The 19,776-nt window shown below is 34.0% G+C and overlaps 1 protein-coding gene across 4 annotated transcripts in view; it reads right to left on the bottom strand.

Moving 5' to 3' along the window:
- The window catches only part of BRCA2 (BRCA2 DNA repair associated), a 76,649-nt gene that overhangs the window by 40,724 nt on the left and 16,149 nt on the right, over positions 1–19,776 (bottom strand). For all 4 annotated transcript variants that reach the window (XR_011967603.1, XM_072611872.1, XM_072611875.1 and 1 more), the window contains exons 4-10: positions 17,964–18,013; positions 17,813–17,853; positions 17,340–17,451; positions 15,317–15,366; positions 10,111–10,225; positions 7,641–8,750; positions 236–5,164 (exon numbers count right to left, since the gene is read on the bottom strand). Coding sequence is in view for 3 of the 4 variants with exons in the window: in XM_072611872.1 (XP_072467973.1) it covers positions 236–5,164; positions 7,641–8,750; positions 10,111–10,225; positions 15,317–15,366; positions 17,340–17,451; positions 17,813–17,853; positions 17,964–18,013 (6,407 nt within the window). In the remaining variant the exon portion in view is untranslated. The remainder of the gene's footprint in view (positions 1–235; positions 5,165–7,640; positions 8,751–10,110; positions 10,226–15,316; positions 15,367–17,339; positions 17,452–17,812; positions 17,854–17,963; positions 18,014–19,776) is intronic.

Here is a 19,776-nt window from a genome sequence, read left to right as displayed (position 1 = left end):
ATTAATACTGTAAATACAATCACTTGGTGTTATTATAAACCACTGTAAAAATACCTAAATATAAGTTGACTCCCATTAGGATTGAGTATTTCATGGATTCAGAATAAGACAAATTACATTCCCCCAAACATAAACTACATACGTATAATACAATTTGGTTAGATCAATAATATCACACAAAGGGATTCATTTAACTACTAAACGGTACAAGGAAAAAAAAATGTAAGAAACTTACCATGTGAAGCACGTTTTTCCATTCTTCTTTTCCCATATCTTGAATTTAGCTGCATGTGCTCTTTGGTTTTATAAGTAAAAAAGGACTGTTTGGCACTATGAGGCAATTCAGATTCTGTGAGTTCATCATCTTCCATAAAAGCTTTGGCAATTTCCATTGCTTCTCTTTCAAGAGAATTTTTTGGGTCTTTGGAGTCAGGAGAAGAAACTTGCAGACTTCTTTTGACAGGAAGATCATCTAAAATTTCATCACCTTCCACGTTCACATTCTTAAGACCAATTTGTTCTTTTTTCAAAAATGAACTATCTTCAGCAGGAGTCAATTTGGTTTCTAAAGGTGACTGCATTTCATCTTGCTTAAATTGATCACAATTACCTTTAGTAGTGCTATTATTTTCTGAAGAATTTATTTTAACATTACAATTATTTGAGAAGTTAAGCTCTTTATTACAAGTTTCACTTTTGGAATGTGCAATATGTTTGGGGTTTTTACCACCACCAATACAAAGAATAGAAGACAGAGCTTTTGGTGTAACATTTTGTGTAGATTCAGGTAAATGCTCAACACAACAATCGCTTTTCATTAAGTCAAATTCTGCTAACATACCTTTAGCTTTCTTCAATGCATTTTCAGAGACTAAAACCTGTTTTCCACTTGCTGTACTAAATCCAAAGTTATTATTTAGCATATTATTTAAATAGTCTTTCTTTTCTGATAGGTTAGTTTTTGCATGTAACAAGGCATTTTCTTCTATTAATGTTTCTGGATTGCTTTCACTATCTTTAAAGGATGTCATGGAAAGTAATTGCTCAGAATTATTTTCTATTTCAGAAAAAACCTGTCTGGCTTTCTTTAATGAATTACCTGATACTTGCACAGGTTTGCCATTGGCTGTACAAAACATCCCAACAGAAGAGCTACGGCTGGGCAGTCTTCCCATAGTAGATTTATACAAATCAGAAGTTTTAGAATTTACTTGACAATGAGACAGTTTAGAGTCCATCTCTAATCCTGTATTTGTTGACATATTTTCAAGTTGTGCTAGTTTACTGTATTTTTTACTTGAAATGAAAATATCAGTTGTGGACATATCCTTTTTCTTGCCATCAAAAGATTTAAGAGAAATGTCCTCTTTGTTTTCCAATGTCTTAGAAAAATCTTTTACAATTTCCATTTCATCATTTTCTGATTTGGTCTCAATGTCTGGTTTAAGAAACTTATCACAATCATTTATGAACATCTCTCTTGCTTTCTGTACTGCTTCATTTGAAACACAAACTGTCTTGCCACTTGCTGTAGCAAATGCAGGTGGCCTTGCCTTAAGACATGACATTCCTTTATCAGACAATTGTTCTGGGAAGAAATCTGCATTATGTGAATGGTAAAAATCAGATCTTTTTGTGTCCTGTTTTAAATTATGTTTAATGTTTGACATACTGTTATTTAAATTAGCTGAATCTTGCTTATCAGAAATACAATTTTTGTCTTCAACTGATGATGTATCATTTGAAGTATTTAAAGGCACAAGCTTCTTTGCATCGACATCAGAGTCTGCTTTTAAATACATGGTCTCATCAACATAAGAGGCATTTCCTCCTAAATCTTTTAAATCTTTCTCTCTAATACATTTTCTTGCTGCCAGTAATGAAGTCTCACTTACAAAAACGCTTTTACCATGTCCTGTGTAAAATCCCAAAGCTGAAACTTCAACAGGCAAACCAGTAGACTGTTTTGTATCAGACAATATACAATTTTCTTTGCTTTCTTTATTTTCAGATAGTTTTTCTTCAAATAAAACACTATTTGAAGGTTTGTTAGAGGAAGAATAATCAGTTATTTTAGGTAGATCTGCAGTTGTAACAGAAATAAGGACCTTTCCATTATCACCTTGATAACTTTGCATTTCTTCCCACACTTGTGCATTATTTGACTTAACCATCTCATAAGCTTGTCCATGTTTTTCATTAACTTTTTCTCTTTCCTTAAAAAGTTCTGTCTCAAGATTCTTAATGCTAGTAACATCGTTTTCTAAATTTTCCTCAACAAAAAAGTGCTTTACTTTAGCCAAAGATTCCTTTGAAATTATAACTTTTTTTCCACTAGCAGTATGAAAACCCACCATACCATGTTCTTTCAATTTTTTGTTTTCAATTTTTGGTCCCTGTTGGATAGATATCAACTGACTTTTAGTAGCACCAAGAGTCATCTCTTCTGTTTCACTTTCAACTAAGTTTTTTTCCTTTTTTCCTGAAGGCTCCATTGGTTTATTATAAGCAACATTTGACGTTTTCAAAATCAAAGGAAATGAAAAATTACTTAATTCTTTTACTGAGCATTCTTCAGCAAACAGATGTGTAACTTTATTGAAAGATTCCTTGGAGACCATAATATTTTTACCATTTGCAGTCTGAAAATGCTGTAGGTCACAAGAATTTTCATTTTCTCTTATTTTTGGTTCCTTTTGATTAGAAACCAACTGCTCCACTTGGCTTATATTAAAGGTAAACATTTCTTTATCTTTAACAGCTTCTCCCAAGCAAGTTAAATCTAAGAATTCTTCCTTAATTTGATAATTTTCTTGTTTTATGAATTGATTAGACTTTCTCAGATGCATATTTTGTTGACCAATCAATGATAAGCCATTTATTTCTCTTTGACAGTTATTATCTGAATTAGGGACAATAGATTCTTTTAACTTACCATTATCTTTATGTGAACTAGTAGACAATGGACCACTACTCTTTTTATTTTCTGGTTCTCTGCTACAATTTAATGTATTTTCTTCAAGAATGTCAGTATTATTTTCAACATTGTTTTGTGGTTTGTGTACATATTTAACATCTTTCCATTTAAAATCTTCACTGTTATTATACTTTGCAATCTTGAATGTAGGAACAACATTAGACTTATGATTTCTATCTAAAGAATCATTCTTAAAATTCTGCAGAGGTGTTTCCTTACTAATCTCCTCAATATCACTGAATAATTTCATAGCTTTTTGTAAGGCTTCATTAGAAATATTCATCTTTCTTCCAAGAGCAGAACAAAAGCCTTTAAACTCCACTTTATTTTCAGTAAAACTATCAGTAAAGATAACTTGTCCAGAGTTGCTTTTTGGTAAACCAACTGTTTTTTGCTTTACATTAATTACCACTTCTGAATTCAAAATTAAATCTTGTTCAGGAGCTCTGTTATTATCTATCTCATTTTTAGCTCCAAAATAACCATCAAGTTCAACAGTGTTCTGGACCTCATAAGTATTTAAACTGCCTAACTCATCTGTTGCTTTCTTGTTGGATATTTCAAGTGTCTGTACTATAGGATTTTGCTTTTGGAACTGTGTAAATTCAAACTGGCTTCCTGTTTCTTCCAATATTGTAGAAAGCTCTGTAATTTCTGCTTTTTGGCTGGCTGTTAAACTATGGCTAAGATTAAGATCTTTTTTTGATGATAAATCATCCAGAGTTCCATCAGTATCTTTCTCGTTAGTAACAAATATGTTACTTTGTACATCCTTAGCTATAGTAAGGCTTGCTTCTGAATTCCAACCTGGGAAAGAATTCTTGATTTGATTTTCAGTATCTAAATCAATCTTGGTATTTTCTGCTGCCATTGGAGTTGACATATTCACAATTTCTACAGAAGAGTAACTGTTACAGTGCTGTTCAATATCTCTGAAGAAAAGTTTCCCTTTCTTAATGCTGTATTCAGAGAGTATTATCTCCTTATTGGAAGCTGTTTTGAATCCACTACCAAAATTCTTATTTGAGTCAGGACTGAAATTTCCCACTCGCTTTCCCAAATAATTATGTACATTCTCCTTTGATTTCACATTAGTATCAATAGAACTTTTTGAATAAAAATTTTTACATTGTGATGTACATTCATAAGCCAATTTTGGATCCTGGTTTTTCTTCTGGCTGTTCCCTGTAAATTCAGGAACCATTTCTGATGAAAAAAAATCTTCAGCGTACAACTCTTGAAATGCCTGTTTACTATCTATTTCTGTAGAGTTCTCAGAAACAGACTCTCCTAAATAGCAGAAATTAGTATCAAAAAATTTCTCAGAACCGTCCCTAAACTGTACATTCTTTTTCTCTATTGTTTGAAAAAGGAAATTATCTTTATTCAAAGGCAAATGTTCCTTGGAATATGGTTTGAGAGCTGCTTTTTCCGTAACCAAAATAGTTTTTTCCTGATCTCTTACGCTTACAAAGAGGTCAGCATTTCTGTTGACCTGTGTCCCCGAAGAAACTGATGATATTTCTTTGCATTTTTCAGATGACCTTTGTTGAGTCTCTCCTGAAATTTCATTTAAAACTTCAATTTCTTGATTCTTTTTAAAGTGGCTATTAGTAAAGCTCTCAATAGAGAGTTCAGAACTAACTTTATTTGTGATAAAAGCTGAATCAGAGTTTCTCCTAAATCTTAGTTTTTGTTTCATTTTGCATAAAGGTTCCTTTCCTCCAGAAATCATGACAGAAAATTCAGGTGGATCCTGAGGAAGATGAGTTGAAGTATTAATAATGGAATCAATGGGGTCATTTAAAGTTCTATTTTTTGTTGGAAAGTGAATATTTTGTCCAATATTCCACAATTCTATTTCTGTATGTTTTCTTGGTAGGAGGCATGCTGCAGCCAAGACTCGTTCTTTTATACTTGAAACTCCTGGACTTTCTGAAGCATTATTGTAGCCTGTTTTTTGAGAGTGTGATTGATTACTAACTTCTGTTACAGTTGACTCTCTTAGATCCTCTCTATTTCTTTTTACTTCTTTACAATCTATATCCTGAGGTGTTACTTCATTCTGAAGAGAACTTTCATTAAAACATTTTTTCAGCATTGTTTTGTCACGCCCAGTTAAGGAGACAATCTGTTTTTCAGGATTACATTGTAAACATTTTCTTTTGATAGAGGAATCCAAAACATCTAAGAACAACAAAAGAGAAGAGTCCAATTTAGAAACAGTGCTATAATGAACTTGGTAGAAAATTTTCACTAGGTTAAAAAAAATTCAGCTTCTAAGAAAATGATTACATGATGAGCTAAAGATCAGTTTCACTAATTTAATGCTTAAAATTCACATCCCAAAAGTTAAACTATTCTCCAGGAAAATGGCAATAAATTGGTATGTTTTAAAAAGGCAGCATAAACTGCACTAAAACTTTTGGAACACCCTGTATTTGAGTGGCAGCATGAACTAATGGACAGCAAGCTAGTGTTAGAACCAGGAAGACCTGGGTTAGATTCTTGACTTTCACACAGTCATTGTGGGACCCTGGGAAAATCACTTAATCTCTTGGCACTCTGGGTAACTTCTCTATGACTATGACTACTAAGCTGACATTTAAATAGACCCCCAAAGTTTACAAAGTGTTTTATAAATATTATCTCCTTTGATCTTCACAACAATCCCTGGGAGTTGGGTGATATTTATAGATCAGATAGCTGAGATAGGAAGAGGTTAACTTATGTACCCAAGGTCACACATCTATTAAGTGACTGAGGCCATATTTGAACTTAGGTTTTTCTGACTATGGGCCCAGTATTCTATCCAATGGTAATTTGCATTATTATAGTTTCTTCATCTGAGAAATCCCCATAAAAATGAAATCACAGGTCCAGTGCCTCTCTATTTTACAATATGTAGTTAATTTAATCTATAGCACTATATGTTTTAAGACATCCCTCACACAAATTTAAAAGATACTCACTTTACCTGACCATTAATTTATGAATTAACACAATATCAGGTAAAAGGTTAAAAATTTTAAGAAATTTCTCCCCTTACACTTAGTGGACTAGATGATTTCTAAGGTCTTTTTTTAGCTTAATATATTTCTAAATTTTGCAATCTACAAATTCCAACATGTGTGACTTTAAATGTAAACTGTGATAAAGATCATCACAACAGAACAGTTTTGTTTTAAAGGCCTTCTTATTCTGAATTTGAATAGCTGATCATGGAAACTGGTTCAAAGTTTAGCAAATGTTCAATGAGCAAAAAAGTAGTAGATTTGTCCAAGATGACAGTTAAGTTCTTAAACTAATGGTAGACAGAGCTGATAATCACAATATTCCTTAAGTTCTAATTTCTCTTTAGAGTTCCAGGGTTAATGAGCATCACTGGAAAAATGAACAAAACAGTTCTGACTTTATGCACTATAAACTTATGTTACATAAATTGAGCTGTGCTTCACTGCCACTTGATTACAATTCTGTTCTACCTTTATCTTGTTCTCAAGTATACCACATACTTTCTCCTTTCTTCTATTCTCTGATTACTTAATTGAAAACACTGAAGCTTCTCAGCATCATTATCTATTGTCTCCTTCCTTATGATCACAGAAGATGAAGTATCCTTAATTCTCACTAAGTGCCTTTACTTGTATCCTTAATTCTATTCTCCCTTGCCTCTTCCAAGACTTAGCTTTAGCAGTTATTCTCCATCTCTCATTCAATGGTTCTTTCCTATCTGCTTACACATAAGCTCAGATTTCCTAATCCTAACAGTCTTCCTCTTGGGCTTTTTACTCCATTAAACTACTGTGCCACAAGTCCACTGCTATTCACATTTCTCAGCTGTGGGGTGGGGAGAGGTGGGGAGAGAGAAGAAAAGAACAAAAAAAAATTGTATTATGGATGCCTCCACTTCATTACCCTCTCTATTCTCAGTATCCTGGAATCAAGCTCTCTTCCCTCTCATTCCACTGAAACTGCTCTAAAAAGTTAATACCAATGACTACCCAACTCAAATTGTCAACATTCATATTTTTACATACCTATCCCATTGTTCCTCAAATAGTTTATACAATCAAAAAATAATTTGTGTTTAATAAGATATATACAATTGGTAATTTCATCTATATCTATATACATGTAGAGCAACCATTGGTACTATGGTCTTTGAAAATAAAAGACAGCAAAAGCAAAAAAGTATTTTAAGCACTTAAGGCTGAGCTTGTATGAAACATGACTGATAAACTGCTAAATAATTTTATTAAGTGCTTTTCATTAAACTCAGAAAAGCAACTGCACGGTTGCATAATTATGTTTCAGAAAAATCTATGCAACAAACTTTAATACATTTAATACAAAACATAAGCTAAATGTAATAGCGAGGATACAGTTTTTATTTAAGGTCTTGATATTTATGAAGTTCTTACTCTCACTCAGGACATACATGTATCTAAACACAGAGATCTAATCAATTACTAGTCAAAAAATCAAACCACTTATATAATTATAAATGGTCTGAATTTAGATGAAGCATAAAACAGATGTCAAATTGATATCAGTGTTGTATCTGTGTAAATTTTTTATTCACAGGAGTTTATACACCTAATGCTGTAGGCTTAAATCATAATAGTAAGAAATTCATAATCAGTTGTGGCAATATAAGTACCTGAAATAGGATCTGTGAATTCAGGATGCACTTCAAAAGAATTCGATTCTAAATGGGATGATGCAGAATAGTTCTTTGATCCTATTTCTTGAGCTTTCTGTATTTTTTCTCCTTCACAAGATAAATCATCATTTAAAACATAAATAAATTTTTTTGTCTTCTTTTTTAAATGAGATATTATACCTGTACTGTTCAAAGGTGATGAGTTACATTTGTTAATTGTTGGGCAGTTTCCTTTACCATCTGTATTTGAAGATAAGGTATCATGCTCTCCAGGACAGACAATATCACTGACAGAAGACTTGGGATTTTCCAATTTATTTCCAAAAACTTTAGATACTGTTGTAATGTTTGTGTTAACTATGCAAAAGGAAGAACCATTCATGCTGATGGTTTCTTCAGAGGTTTGTCCCATCTTGAACATGGAATTTGTTTTATTTTGAGATAAAGAATTCAGTGGAGAAATTTCAGGGGAGGTCTGTTTTAATAACAGTATAGTTTCCTTCTGAGGTGTGGTAATTTCCTCTTCATCCTGCTTATATACTGGTATTTCCACATTTTTAAAAACAGTTAGGCCAGAACATTCATTATCCAAATTTTCTGATCTTTCTCCTGAATTTTGGTCACAAAAAGAAGTATGTGGCAGTGGCGTTTTCTCGATCTGTGTTACATCTAGATCAGAAAGGTTTAGTTGAGACCACTGAGTTGCTAAGCATGGTACATCATCCTTCAACAATTCTTCATTAACATTCTCAACATGTTTCTGAATTTCATTTTTTGTTATGTCTGAAATGGATGGATAGCAGTATTCTAGTTCAGCTTCAGATGTACTTGAATACTTATCCTTCTTATTTAATTTTTCAGTCTCTTCACATTCATTAGTTTTTATTTTAAAATATTTTTTCCTAGTTTTATCAAGTTTTACTTTTCGTAGACTTCCCACTTTATAACCAGGGAAACTGAATAAAGCATCATCTTCTATAGGTATATCAATATCTGGATCACATACTTCATCTTCCATAACATTTGGCATATTTCTCATCATCTTTCCATCATGGTCTTCAAAGTTATTTCCATCACCAAATGAATCATCTATCATTTTTTCCAATTCTATTAAATTAAAAACATACCATTATGTAAATCATTTAAAAGTACCACTCAATTCATATCAAATAACACAAAGATAACATGAAATTATTTTGTTATTCCAAAAATAGTCATGTACTGATATATATATATATATATATATATATATATATATATATATAATCAGTTGAATAGAAAGGGGAGAGGGATATATAACTCCATTCAAATTACATGAAAGTAATAAAATGCTAAACATTTTCAAATATACTTAATAATTCTAATTTTTATTTAAGTCTTTGCCCTAGATTTTAAGGTTCAGTTACTACTGTTTCATATTTTCATGTTTCTCATGTTTTCAGCAACAGGGCTGAAAAACTCAACTCAACAATCTAAGTGCTTATGTGCTAAGCACTCGGGATACAAAGTCAAAAACAAAGTGGTCCTTGAGAAGGTCATCTTGGTACTATTTATAATATCTATCTCATCACATACTTACAAAGTATCTAAAGATCTGGCCTTATTAAGTACCTAAAGAATACTCATGTTTTTAAATTGCCAAACTGCTCAAGATATTGTTTATTCTTATAGTGTCCTCTATTCTTTTCTATTCTTTTGAGAATGACAACAGGTGTAGTGGAGTGAAAACTGGGCTTTAGAGTCAAGGGAAATGGGTTGAAATATCAACATGGAGACTTACTTTATGTACATAAGCAAGTAACTCTCTCTGAGCCACAGTGGTCTCATTTGTAAAATGAGGTATGAAAAAGCACCTGATAGGGTTGCCATAAGGATCAAATGAAATAACTGTCCAAAGTACTTCACAAACCTTACAACTCACTAAAAATGCAGAGTGTGCCAAAAGTCACCATTAAATTTTATTAAAGTTTTAAACTGCACTAAGACTCTTGGAATAGCCTGTATAAATGTGAGCCACAGATTATACTTTTACTAATGACACTCAAATCAAATAATCTTTTTTTCCTCCAGTATGTACTCTTTATTCACTCCCCAAATGAAATTATTATGCTGAGAGAATTTTAAGAGAAATCTAGATACTCACTTCCGAAAAAAACAAAACTGTAGCCTACTACTGGGTAATGAAATTGGACTAAGAGACAGAAAAACTTGGTTTCAGTCCTAGGGGACACTTTCTGGCTGTGTGACCTTGGGCAAGTCTCTTCACGTTGGTTTATTACCCAAAAATAAAAATGGGAGTAAGAACACTCTCACTAATTACATCATAAGGATGATGTAAAAACAGAGATTTCTATAACAGTGGACTTTTATGACAAGAATGGACTTTTCACTTGAGTGGCAAGGAAAGCTTCTAACTGTAGACAAATAGTAACAAAACAAAGCAAATCAGTTAAACACAGATTCTTACCCTGGCTAGTGACATAGTCTTCTGGACGTGTGTTTTCAATGTTTGGTACAGAAGAGGTGGTTCTATCAAGTCTCTCAGGACTTTCATCATGCTGAGATAAAGACTTTTGCAACATCTACAAAAATTAAAATACTAATATGGAAATTCTTAAGTTTTGCATTTTTATATGGACTAAACACCTAAACTTTAAGAAATCAGTGATAGAACTTACTTCTAAAGGTAGTCTCATAAATTACTTTATATAGAAATTTTAAATAAATTACTTATTAGGGTATATGGGACTACAGGTGAAGAAAAATAATACAGAGAATAAAGAGTGGGAAAAGTGGAATAGGAAGATACCAAAACTGTGGTATAAGACAGATTCAGATGGGAAGCAAAGTTATGAAAGTCTTGAGACTGGAACCTAGGAGAGCACAATTTCAGTTTGGATTAAGCATAAAGCAAGAACTGTTAAGAAGTAAGGATAAATGCCACAGGATAAATTGGCAACAATGGAGTGAGGAAGAATCAGGTCCCAACAGAAATATATAACCCTAACTTCAGAAGTCCCTCCCACAAAGATTAAGAATACTGTTTGAAGCTACAATAACAAGCCTTAGCTTTGAATAAATCTACAAACAAAACTTTACCATGTCTACTACTCTACCAAAGATTCATTTGTGAGGCAGTGTGTCACAGTGGACAGAAATTTCTGGAGTCAAGAACACTTGGGGTTTGAGTCCTGTCTCCAACACAGACTGGCCCTGGAGTCCTGGTTAAGCCGTTCACCCTCTCTGTACCTCCCTAACACTCTACACTGCATCAATCTTCATCGGTGGAGGGAATCTTTTCATGAGGAGTTCCCAGTACCAATGAAACCACAAGGCCAGGGCAATAATTACCTAGAAATGATTCAAATGAAATTTCATTAATAAGGTATCATTTTCTGTTCCAAATCTTGGCTACAGATTGTAATGAGTCAGCTAATGTGAGTATCCAAAGTGAGAGAGCATATGTGACACTCTTGTTGCAATCTTGCCCAATGATGCTATATCTAAATTATGTCCTGTTCTGGGTACACCGTGACATTAATGAGATGGAGAACATAAAAGAGACAGCAAATAGAATGATGAAAGGCTTTGAAACTATCCCATGAGACCAATGAAAAAAAATTAGAATTAACAGTAATAGTAATAACAGTTATCATTTACAAAGAACTTTATGGTTTAGAAAGCAAAATATTATCTCATGTTCATAATAACCCGTGGGAAGTAGGTACTATTATTAACCCCATTTTACAAATGAGGAAATTGAGGCAGACAAAAGTTAAGTGACTTGGCCCAGTTGCTAATTATCTGAGGTAGGATCTGAACTCAGATCTTCCTGACTCCAGGCCCAGTTATCTTTCCACTAAGACACCTCCTTGCCTGACGGGGTAGGAGAGATCTTTTTCTTCTCTGTCACTGGCTAGACCTTCCTCCCCATTTTGTTCACCCAAATTTAGAAGTTAAAAGTATAGAGAAAGCTGGGTTGGCTACATAAATATAGTACTAATTACAACTCTATTAACTGTATATTTATGCATTACTACCATGCAGCATAATAATGACTGTATCATTAAGTACATGGCAGATTAACTTTGAAAATAAGATTAAATTTTCTTCATTTATGCATTACTCAGCTTAGTGTCAAAGGGACTGATGTATACAGCTTACTGGACATAGAAAGTTGTTTGAGAAAAATCTATAAATTATTAACTGTCTAGTTGATTTCATGTAAGGTCCCAAGTCCTAACCCATGTCTTTTCTAGGAAGATTGGGAGTAGAAGACGGCATGCATAACAAACATTAATTATCTACTATGTTCCAGGTGCTGCTTTTGGTGCTGGAGCTACAAATACAAATAATTAAACAATCTTAACTCTTAAGGAACCCATAAATTTGGTGATCTTATTCCAAAAGATGCTCATTAGGCAGCTAAGTGGCATAGTTAAAAGTGTGCAGACTTCAAATCCCTTCTAAGACACTTATTATCTATGTAATACTGGGCAAGTCATTTAAACTCTGTTTGATTCAGTTTCTCCATCTATAAAATGGGGATAAAAATAGCACCTACTTTCCTTACTGTTGTAAGGAAAAAAATGAGATAATATTGTAATCACTTGGAAAATCTTAAAGCACTCCATAAATGCTATTAGTATTACTATTATTAAAAGTTTCCTAGCAGAACAGCTGGGGATATCACTGCTGTTTCTTCATGGCAAACCTGATGCCAGGCAAACATGTCTTTGACACTAGTAGTACCTGAGAACAAATGTATGGCTATTGATTTCCATCCCTATGGTGATTACATGTCCTATAAGATAATCTTGATTTCAATGTTTAAAAAGTGCACTATTTTAATAAGGCTTTACAAAAAAACCCCATTATTCCAATTTCTTCTTTAGAAAGGACAATCAACAACAAAGAAATAACAGTCCTCAAGTTCAACCTCATATACAAAGCAAGAAGCCATTTTCTATTTATCCAAACACTGCTTAGGCACTATCAATTTTTAAAGTTCTCTGCTCAAACATGTTAAAAAAGAATTAGAGCCAATTAATAACAAGCCTTTTTCTCCCTGACCTCAAAATGTATTTGGTTCAAACTACTCTTCTGCACTTAAGTATCATTTTACTTTCCTTAGTCATTTGGGACTTCTGACATGATAGTAGAGGAAAAAAATGAGTATCAATCTAACTCCCAGGTTCACCAACTCAAATAAAAAAAATTAATGTCAAATAGTGACAAAAATTACAAAAGGAAAACTTCCCCACAAGATAATCCTACTAAAAAACTAAACAAATGAAAAAAACCAGAATGCTACATTACTACTCATCTGTCCCCTGACAAGTATAACCCAATGCAGCTATTTCACGGAGCCTTCAATCTTCAGACAGAAAAGGCCTATGCGATTTCTAACTGCCGTGAAGTTTCTTCTTGGTTATGGATCCAATCTGAACCCCATATCTCTTTTCCCTTCATGAGGAAAAAATATGGAACCTGCCAAGCCCTGGCAATGAAGAAAGCAATCCTGACTAGAGACCACGGCTGAAACCTAAATGGGAGATTTAATGAACATGGCAACTGAGAGAAAGGAAATCCAACCCTGAACTATAAAAGCAAAAATAAGGGATACAATAAGAAGGGAATTAGAAGTCAACAGTCAATAAACACGTAGAAGTTACTGTAAAAAGCCAGAAACATCAGTACATAGGCACTGTATCTAATCAGCATATTGCCTGAGGCTCTGCTCCATCTAACTTGATTTGTTTATTTTTTCTTTTCCATTTAAAGGGGCCACCCCCAGACTACTTTTTAAAGAGGCCTATTCACTGGATGGGCATTACCTCACTTTAAACGAACACCTGTAAAGGCCTTAGCCTAAAAGCTCAAGGTCTCCCATTGCATCCTGAGCCATCCCCAGTCATTCGGATAAATATCTGGTCATTGGATCCAGATGGCTCAGCAGGAGAAAATAAGGCTGGTGACCTGGCACAGCCCACCCTCACTTAAAACAAAGTCCAGTGCAAGTCATGTCATCATTTCTCTGATGTCATGGTGCTCTTTGAAAACGAAGGACAAACACAACAACCTATAGTCTAACATTGCTTTCCATTGTAGTAAAACTTCTAGATACTTTAAAAGTCAATCATGTTCTTCTAGAATAGACAAAGCAGGAAGGCAGCATAGCATGAGAGAAGTAAAAGAGAGACTATAGACCAGGTATACAAGTTCTTTTAAAATGAAAACTCTTCATCTCAATAATAGGAAGGAAAAAGGAAATAAAAATAACTCCTTTTTAAATAGGTCACATAATGGTTTAATTAGAAAATCCTAGAAATTTAAGTAAAAAATTAGTTGAAATAATGTCAACAAAGTAGGAGGAAATTAAATAAATCCATATAAATCATCAGCGTTTTTTGTATTAGTAATAAAATCCAGCAGGAAGAGATGAAAAGGGAAACGTTGCTTTAAAATAACTAGAGTACATAAAGTACTTGGGAATCTACCTATGAAGACACACAGGAACTATATAAATACAAGTACAAAACATCTTTTTTAGTAATAGAGAAATCTCAATAATTGGAGAAATATTAATTGTTCATGGGTAAGCTGATCCATTATACTAAGAATATTACCTAAATTAATTTACTTATTCAGTGATATGCCAACCAAATTACCAAAGGATTATTTTGTAGAACTAGAAAAAAATAACAAAGTGCACTTAGAGGAACAATAAGTGAAAATCAAAAGGGAGAAAAAAAAAAGGAAAGGCAGAGGCCCAGGCTAACCAGATTTCAAACCACACTACACAGCAGTAATCCTCAAAATGATTAGGTAATGGTTAAGAAATAGAGAGAGCAAGCAATAGCATAGAATGTATACAACATACATGAGCAAAAGAACATAGTAGGCAAATATCTGATAAATGTGGGAACCACAGCTGTTGGGTGAAGAACCCATTGTTGATAGGGGAAAGCTTCATGACCAAACAAGACAGAGAGGTTCCAAGGAGGAAAAATGGATAATTTGGATCACATAAAAATGAAAAGAGTCTGTACAAACAAAACCAATGAAGCAAAAATTATAAGAGAAGCAGTTAAATGGGGAAAAATCATTGTAACAAGATTTTCTGATAAAGGTCTCATTTCTAAACATATAGGGAACTGATTAAAATTTATAAAGAGCCATTACGCAACTGATAAATGGTCAAGACATATGCGGCTTTGATTGCCTATTTGGAATAAGAGTTTTGTTTTTCTTTATTATTTGGGGGGAGAAATGATAGAAAGTATTTTTGTTAATTAAAATAGCAAATGAAATTTTGCTTGCTTTTCTTTCTTACATGAGGGACGGGGTAGAAGGAAGAGAAAGTATGATTTTTAGTTCACTGGAAAAAAATTATTTTAATGAATCAAAGATGTATCACTTTTTTAAAGCTACCATTTATGGTACCATTTAAACTGGTCAGGAAACCATTTGGCTAGGGGCTGTATTTTGAAACATGCATATTAAACAAAACTTGGCTTATTTGGAATTGTTTTGTTTACATAATTCTACTGGATTGAGAATTTATATTTTGAATGCTGGGCTATTGCTTTTAATTACTGAAGATCTGAAAGTACTATATAAGGGGAGTACAAAGGAAAACAGCATACCACAGATCTGTAAAATGTACTTACAATTGTAGTATCATTAGGAATCCTAGCTTCAGAAGTCTGACCATCTCTGACTGAAAGAAAAACGTTAAATTTTATACAAGACTGTCAATAGTCAGGAAAGGTAATGTGGATAATTGTCCTTATAGCTTAATAAACAAACATTTGTCTGGTAAGCAATGAGAGAGAGAAGCAATTTTGAGAGAAACCCCATTTATATTTCTTGGTTGCTGCGCTCCTGGTTCACAGATGTGCCCTATTTAACCTACCACAAATCAAAAGTGCCTCACATCAAGCAAGGTGCTCCAGAAGTGACCATTCAACTCAACTCTTCTTCCTCTCTCCATATGCCAAACCTTTTCAGTTCTCCTCAAGTGCTCAACTTCATCTTGATCTCACACACTTCCAATGGGTAAATAAGCCTTCTATTCCCTAAGAATGAGACTCCAATTTCTTAGCAACATCATCCACTGAAATGTGGTGCAGGGAATAAAGTGTTGGGCCCAGAGTCAGGAAGGCCTTGGTTCAAATCCAGCTTCAGACACTTACTAGCTGTATAATCCTGGGCAAGTCACTTAACCACTTAATTCCTGTTTGCCTCATTCACCTACTTCCCAGGGCTGTTATGAGGATCAAATTAGATCATTATTATAAATGACTTATCACAGTTCCTGGCACATAGTAGATACTACATAAATGTTTGCTATCATCACCCATTCTCTCTTCTTACCTATCACTAAAGGTTTTCCTAATAGGAACTAAGGTAAACGTTCGAGTAGCCATACCCAATTCTCTAATCATTGAACTCCTCGTCAAACATTTGATATTTATATAATGCTTTACAAACAATATATCACTTGATCTTTTCTTCATTCTCTTTTTTGCTACCGCTCAGTCCCATCTACTTTTAAATCATGGTCAGGTCTCCCCAATCCTAGAAAAAAAGATTTCCCTGGATCCTAATATCCCAAACAGCCATAGTTCCATTTCCTTCTTCTCCTTCACTGCTAAACTACTTGTAGATGCTTTCTACACCCTATGCCTCTAATAAAACCAATCTCTTCTCAACCTCTTAAAATTGAACTTCAGTCCCCTCTACTGTACTCGGTTTCTGCAATTCACTTCCCCCTCAATCGTTCTAACTGCTTCTACTAGTCACTGGAGAGCTCCTAATATCAAAGTCATCGGTCTTTTAGTTTAGAGCTCAGCCTCCTTGATTTTCCTTACCAATGCTTTTGACCCTGATGAGCAACCCCTTCCACTAGGTATCTTCCCTCTGGTTTTAGACACACCACATTCTTGATCATTCTCTCTCAAACTTCTGCTTCTGAGTCCTCTGAGGGCTTTTCATACTCTTCCCCACATTCCTGTCCTTCATTGCCCTCCTCTCCCTCTGCACTTTCTACCCTCACCATCTCACTGTTCCCCACAGCTTCAACTATTCTCTGCAAGAAAATGACTCCCAAATTTAGCCTTCTAGGCCTGGCCTTCCTTCTGAGGTCCACACCTGAATTTTCATATATCTAACCATCATACACTGATCATTCTTATATACTGACCATCTATACCTAGATGTCTCACCAATACCTCAAACTAAGTTTACCCTCTTTACTCCTAAACCCCTTTCTGACTTCACTATTTTATCAATAATCTGCTCAGACTCAGCCCCTTTTCAATCCTTAGGCCTTTATAGTTTGGTTTATCCTAGTAGGAAAATACTGCCTTCAAACATCTAAATAATTTACATACATGAGATCACATCCTTTGAGGCTTGTGGGTTAAGAAATAAATGTCCAAATTTAGAGCCTATTTGAGAGTCAAAATAATGTTCTTCATTCAGTTAACATCACATATACAGCATTCCCCGTATGCCTACAAAATCCCCAAAAGGAGCTGCAGGGAAACAGCCTGCTAAAGGAAGCAGAGAACTAGATTATAATCCACCACTTAGACCATTGCTATTTTTACATTTTTATTTTTTTGGAATGGGAAGTATTACTTTGCACCAGTTGTTTTTCACCATATAAAACATTTCTGATAACATTACCGATTAGCACGGTTGAACTGAGGGTGGGAGGAGTGGCCAAGGAGCTAGACCAAGACATCTCTGGATCCACCTCTGCTCCTAGACTTTCAGAAATGTGTTTTGATGTATTAACCTGAAAGCAGAAAAAAAAATTATACATACGTATATATTTATATACATATATACAAATATATGTGTACTCATACATACATATATATTTAAATAATACCCATACACACATATGCATATACACGTGTGTATTTACCGGACGCTTGTGAAAAAAATAAGCTTCAGCCCTGAAAGGTTCTATATGTCTTGGTATGCTTCTGGATTCACAATTTTAAAATGAGACACATATTTGCCTTATTTAACAAATGGCAGTTAATTTAAAGAATTGCAATGAAGATTAAAAATATTTGCATGGAAAATCTCAGAGCAAAGATACAGTACAAAAAATTGGCAAAAGCTCATATTATTAACAAAATAATACTTACCTTCATTAGTTTAGGAGTATAAAACAAGTTTCCATATGCCACTAAAAAAAATGGAGGGAAAAGCAGTTAAGCCACCAGATATTTTAACAAATCTAAAAATCAAAATGTGGTTTAAAAAAAGCACATACAAAAAAAGTAAGGCTATTCATACCAGGTTTTTCCCTCTGTGGAGTTCTGTAGGGGCCTCGTAAAACCACTGGACTAAAAATATAAAACCACTTAGATTATTCAACAGATAACTAGAAAGAAATTACACTGTATAACATTTAATTACAACAAAATTATAGAAGAGTAGCTAACAATTTAAATTTTGAAAGATTTAAGAAGCTTAGGTATAACAGCTGTCAAATCGACAATACTGTAAAATAGAAATAAAAAAACGATATCCAACAAATTACAGAACTGGCCAAAGACAAAGTCTCCATCCATACTCTGAGTTCATTACCTCTCCATCTGGAGGTGGTAGCATCTATCATCATGAACCTTCTGAAATTGTGGTTGGTCACTGTGTTCAAAGTCCCTAAGTCTTTCAAAGTCATTTATCTTAACAGTATTGTTGTGATAATGTGAGACTGATCATTAGTGTATAGTGAATTGAATCTTAATAAGATTTCCACTCTATTTCATTGGGTTTGATCAATTATGTTTTGGTTGGGTTCTTTCATTGAGTGAATCTGAGCTCCTCAATCCTCTAACTTCAGTTTCCTTGTTACACCCTTGCAGCTTGCCATCCACATTCTACAAGCTGCCTGACAACACTGGCAACAGAGGAAAACAATTCCAGGTGCCTAATTCCTGGTACCTTTTTTTTCAGTGCTTTCTAACCGCAAAGGTTCTAAATCCATCTCTAAGTATTAGCATGTAAAACACAAGCCTCCTGTCCTATTCCTCTGTCCCCCACCCCCACCCAGAAATTGTTAACCATCAAACCTTTCAAAGGATGTTAGTTAAGCTAGTTTACACTACCAGGTGAGGAACATCATGATGTAAGAGCGTATCAACCAATCAGAAGTGAGATTAAAAACAGTAACTGTGTAAATACTATAAAAGTGATGCTCTGCCTGTCAGTTGTATCCCTGGCTACTGAGGAGTCTTGGATCCCATTAATAGGCAATCGCTAGCCCTGTTAATAAACTAATTATGCTCAGAACTTTGTGCCTCAGTTTCACTTTATCACAGATTTTTATCAGGACAATAATATTATTTGTACTCCTGTTTCTGTTCGTTTCATTCTGATACAGTTTTATACAAGTTTTTCCAGGGTTCTCTAAAACTGTCCCCTTCAGAATTTCTTGTAGCAAAAATGTAATACATCACAAATATAATCCATAACTTGTTTAGTCATTCCCCAATTGACTGAGGCACCACAAAAAGAGGTGCTATAAACATTTTTGTATATAGGAGGTCCTTGTTCTTTTTCTTTGATTTCTTTGGGATATATAAGGGGGGAGTTGGCAAATTTTTGACAACTGGGTATCCAAAAAACGTTCAGCATATTTTAAAGTTTAATTTGCATTATTAACATTTTCTCTACCACTTTCTTAAGTCTAAACAATCAACAAAAAAATAAATCAAGCACTGATGTGTGACATTTGCTCATTTTCAAGTTGTTAATACTCACACTAAAAATTTAACAAGTGGCTGTCACAAGCCACTACAAGATTTAATGTTATTACTGAGTCAATAGGCATGCACAGTTTAAAACAGTTTTTTAGGAATAATTCCACACTTCTTTCCAGAACATCTGGATCAGTTCACAGCTCAACCAACAATGAATTAAGGTACCTGATTTTCCACAGACCCTCCAGCATTTGTCAATTTAGCCAGTCTGGTGGGTATGATGTGGTACCTCAAGAGTTTTTTACATTTGTAATTCTCTAATTAATGATTTTTATTTGGTTATTGAGAGCATGAACTGAATCAACTGTTCATATCTTTTGAATGTTTATCCGTTGGTGAATGGC

The sequence above is a fragment of the Notamacropus eugenii genome, chromosome 5 (assembly GCF_028372415.1).
Source record: "Notamacropus eugenii isolate mMacEug1 chromosome 5, mMacEug1.pri_v2, whole genome shotgun sequence".
NCBI lineage: Eukaryota > Metazoa > Chordata > Mammalia > Diprotodontia > Macropodidae > Notamacropus > Notamacropus eugenii.
This window is presented reverse-complemented; position numbering and strand designations above follow the sequence as displayed.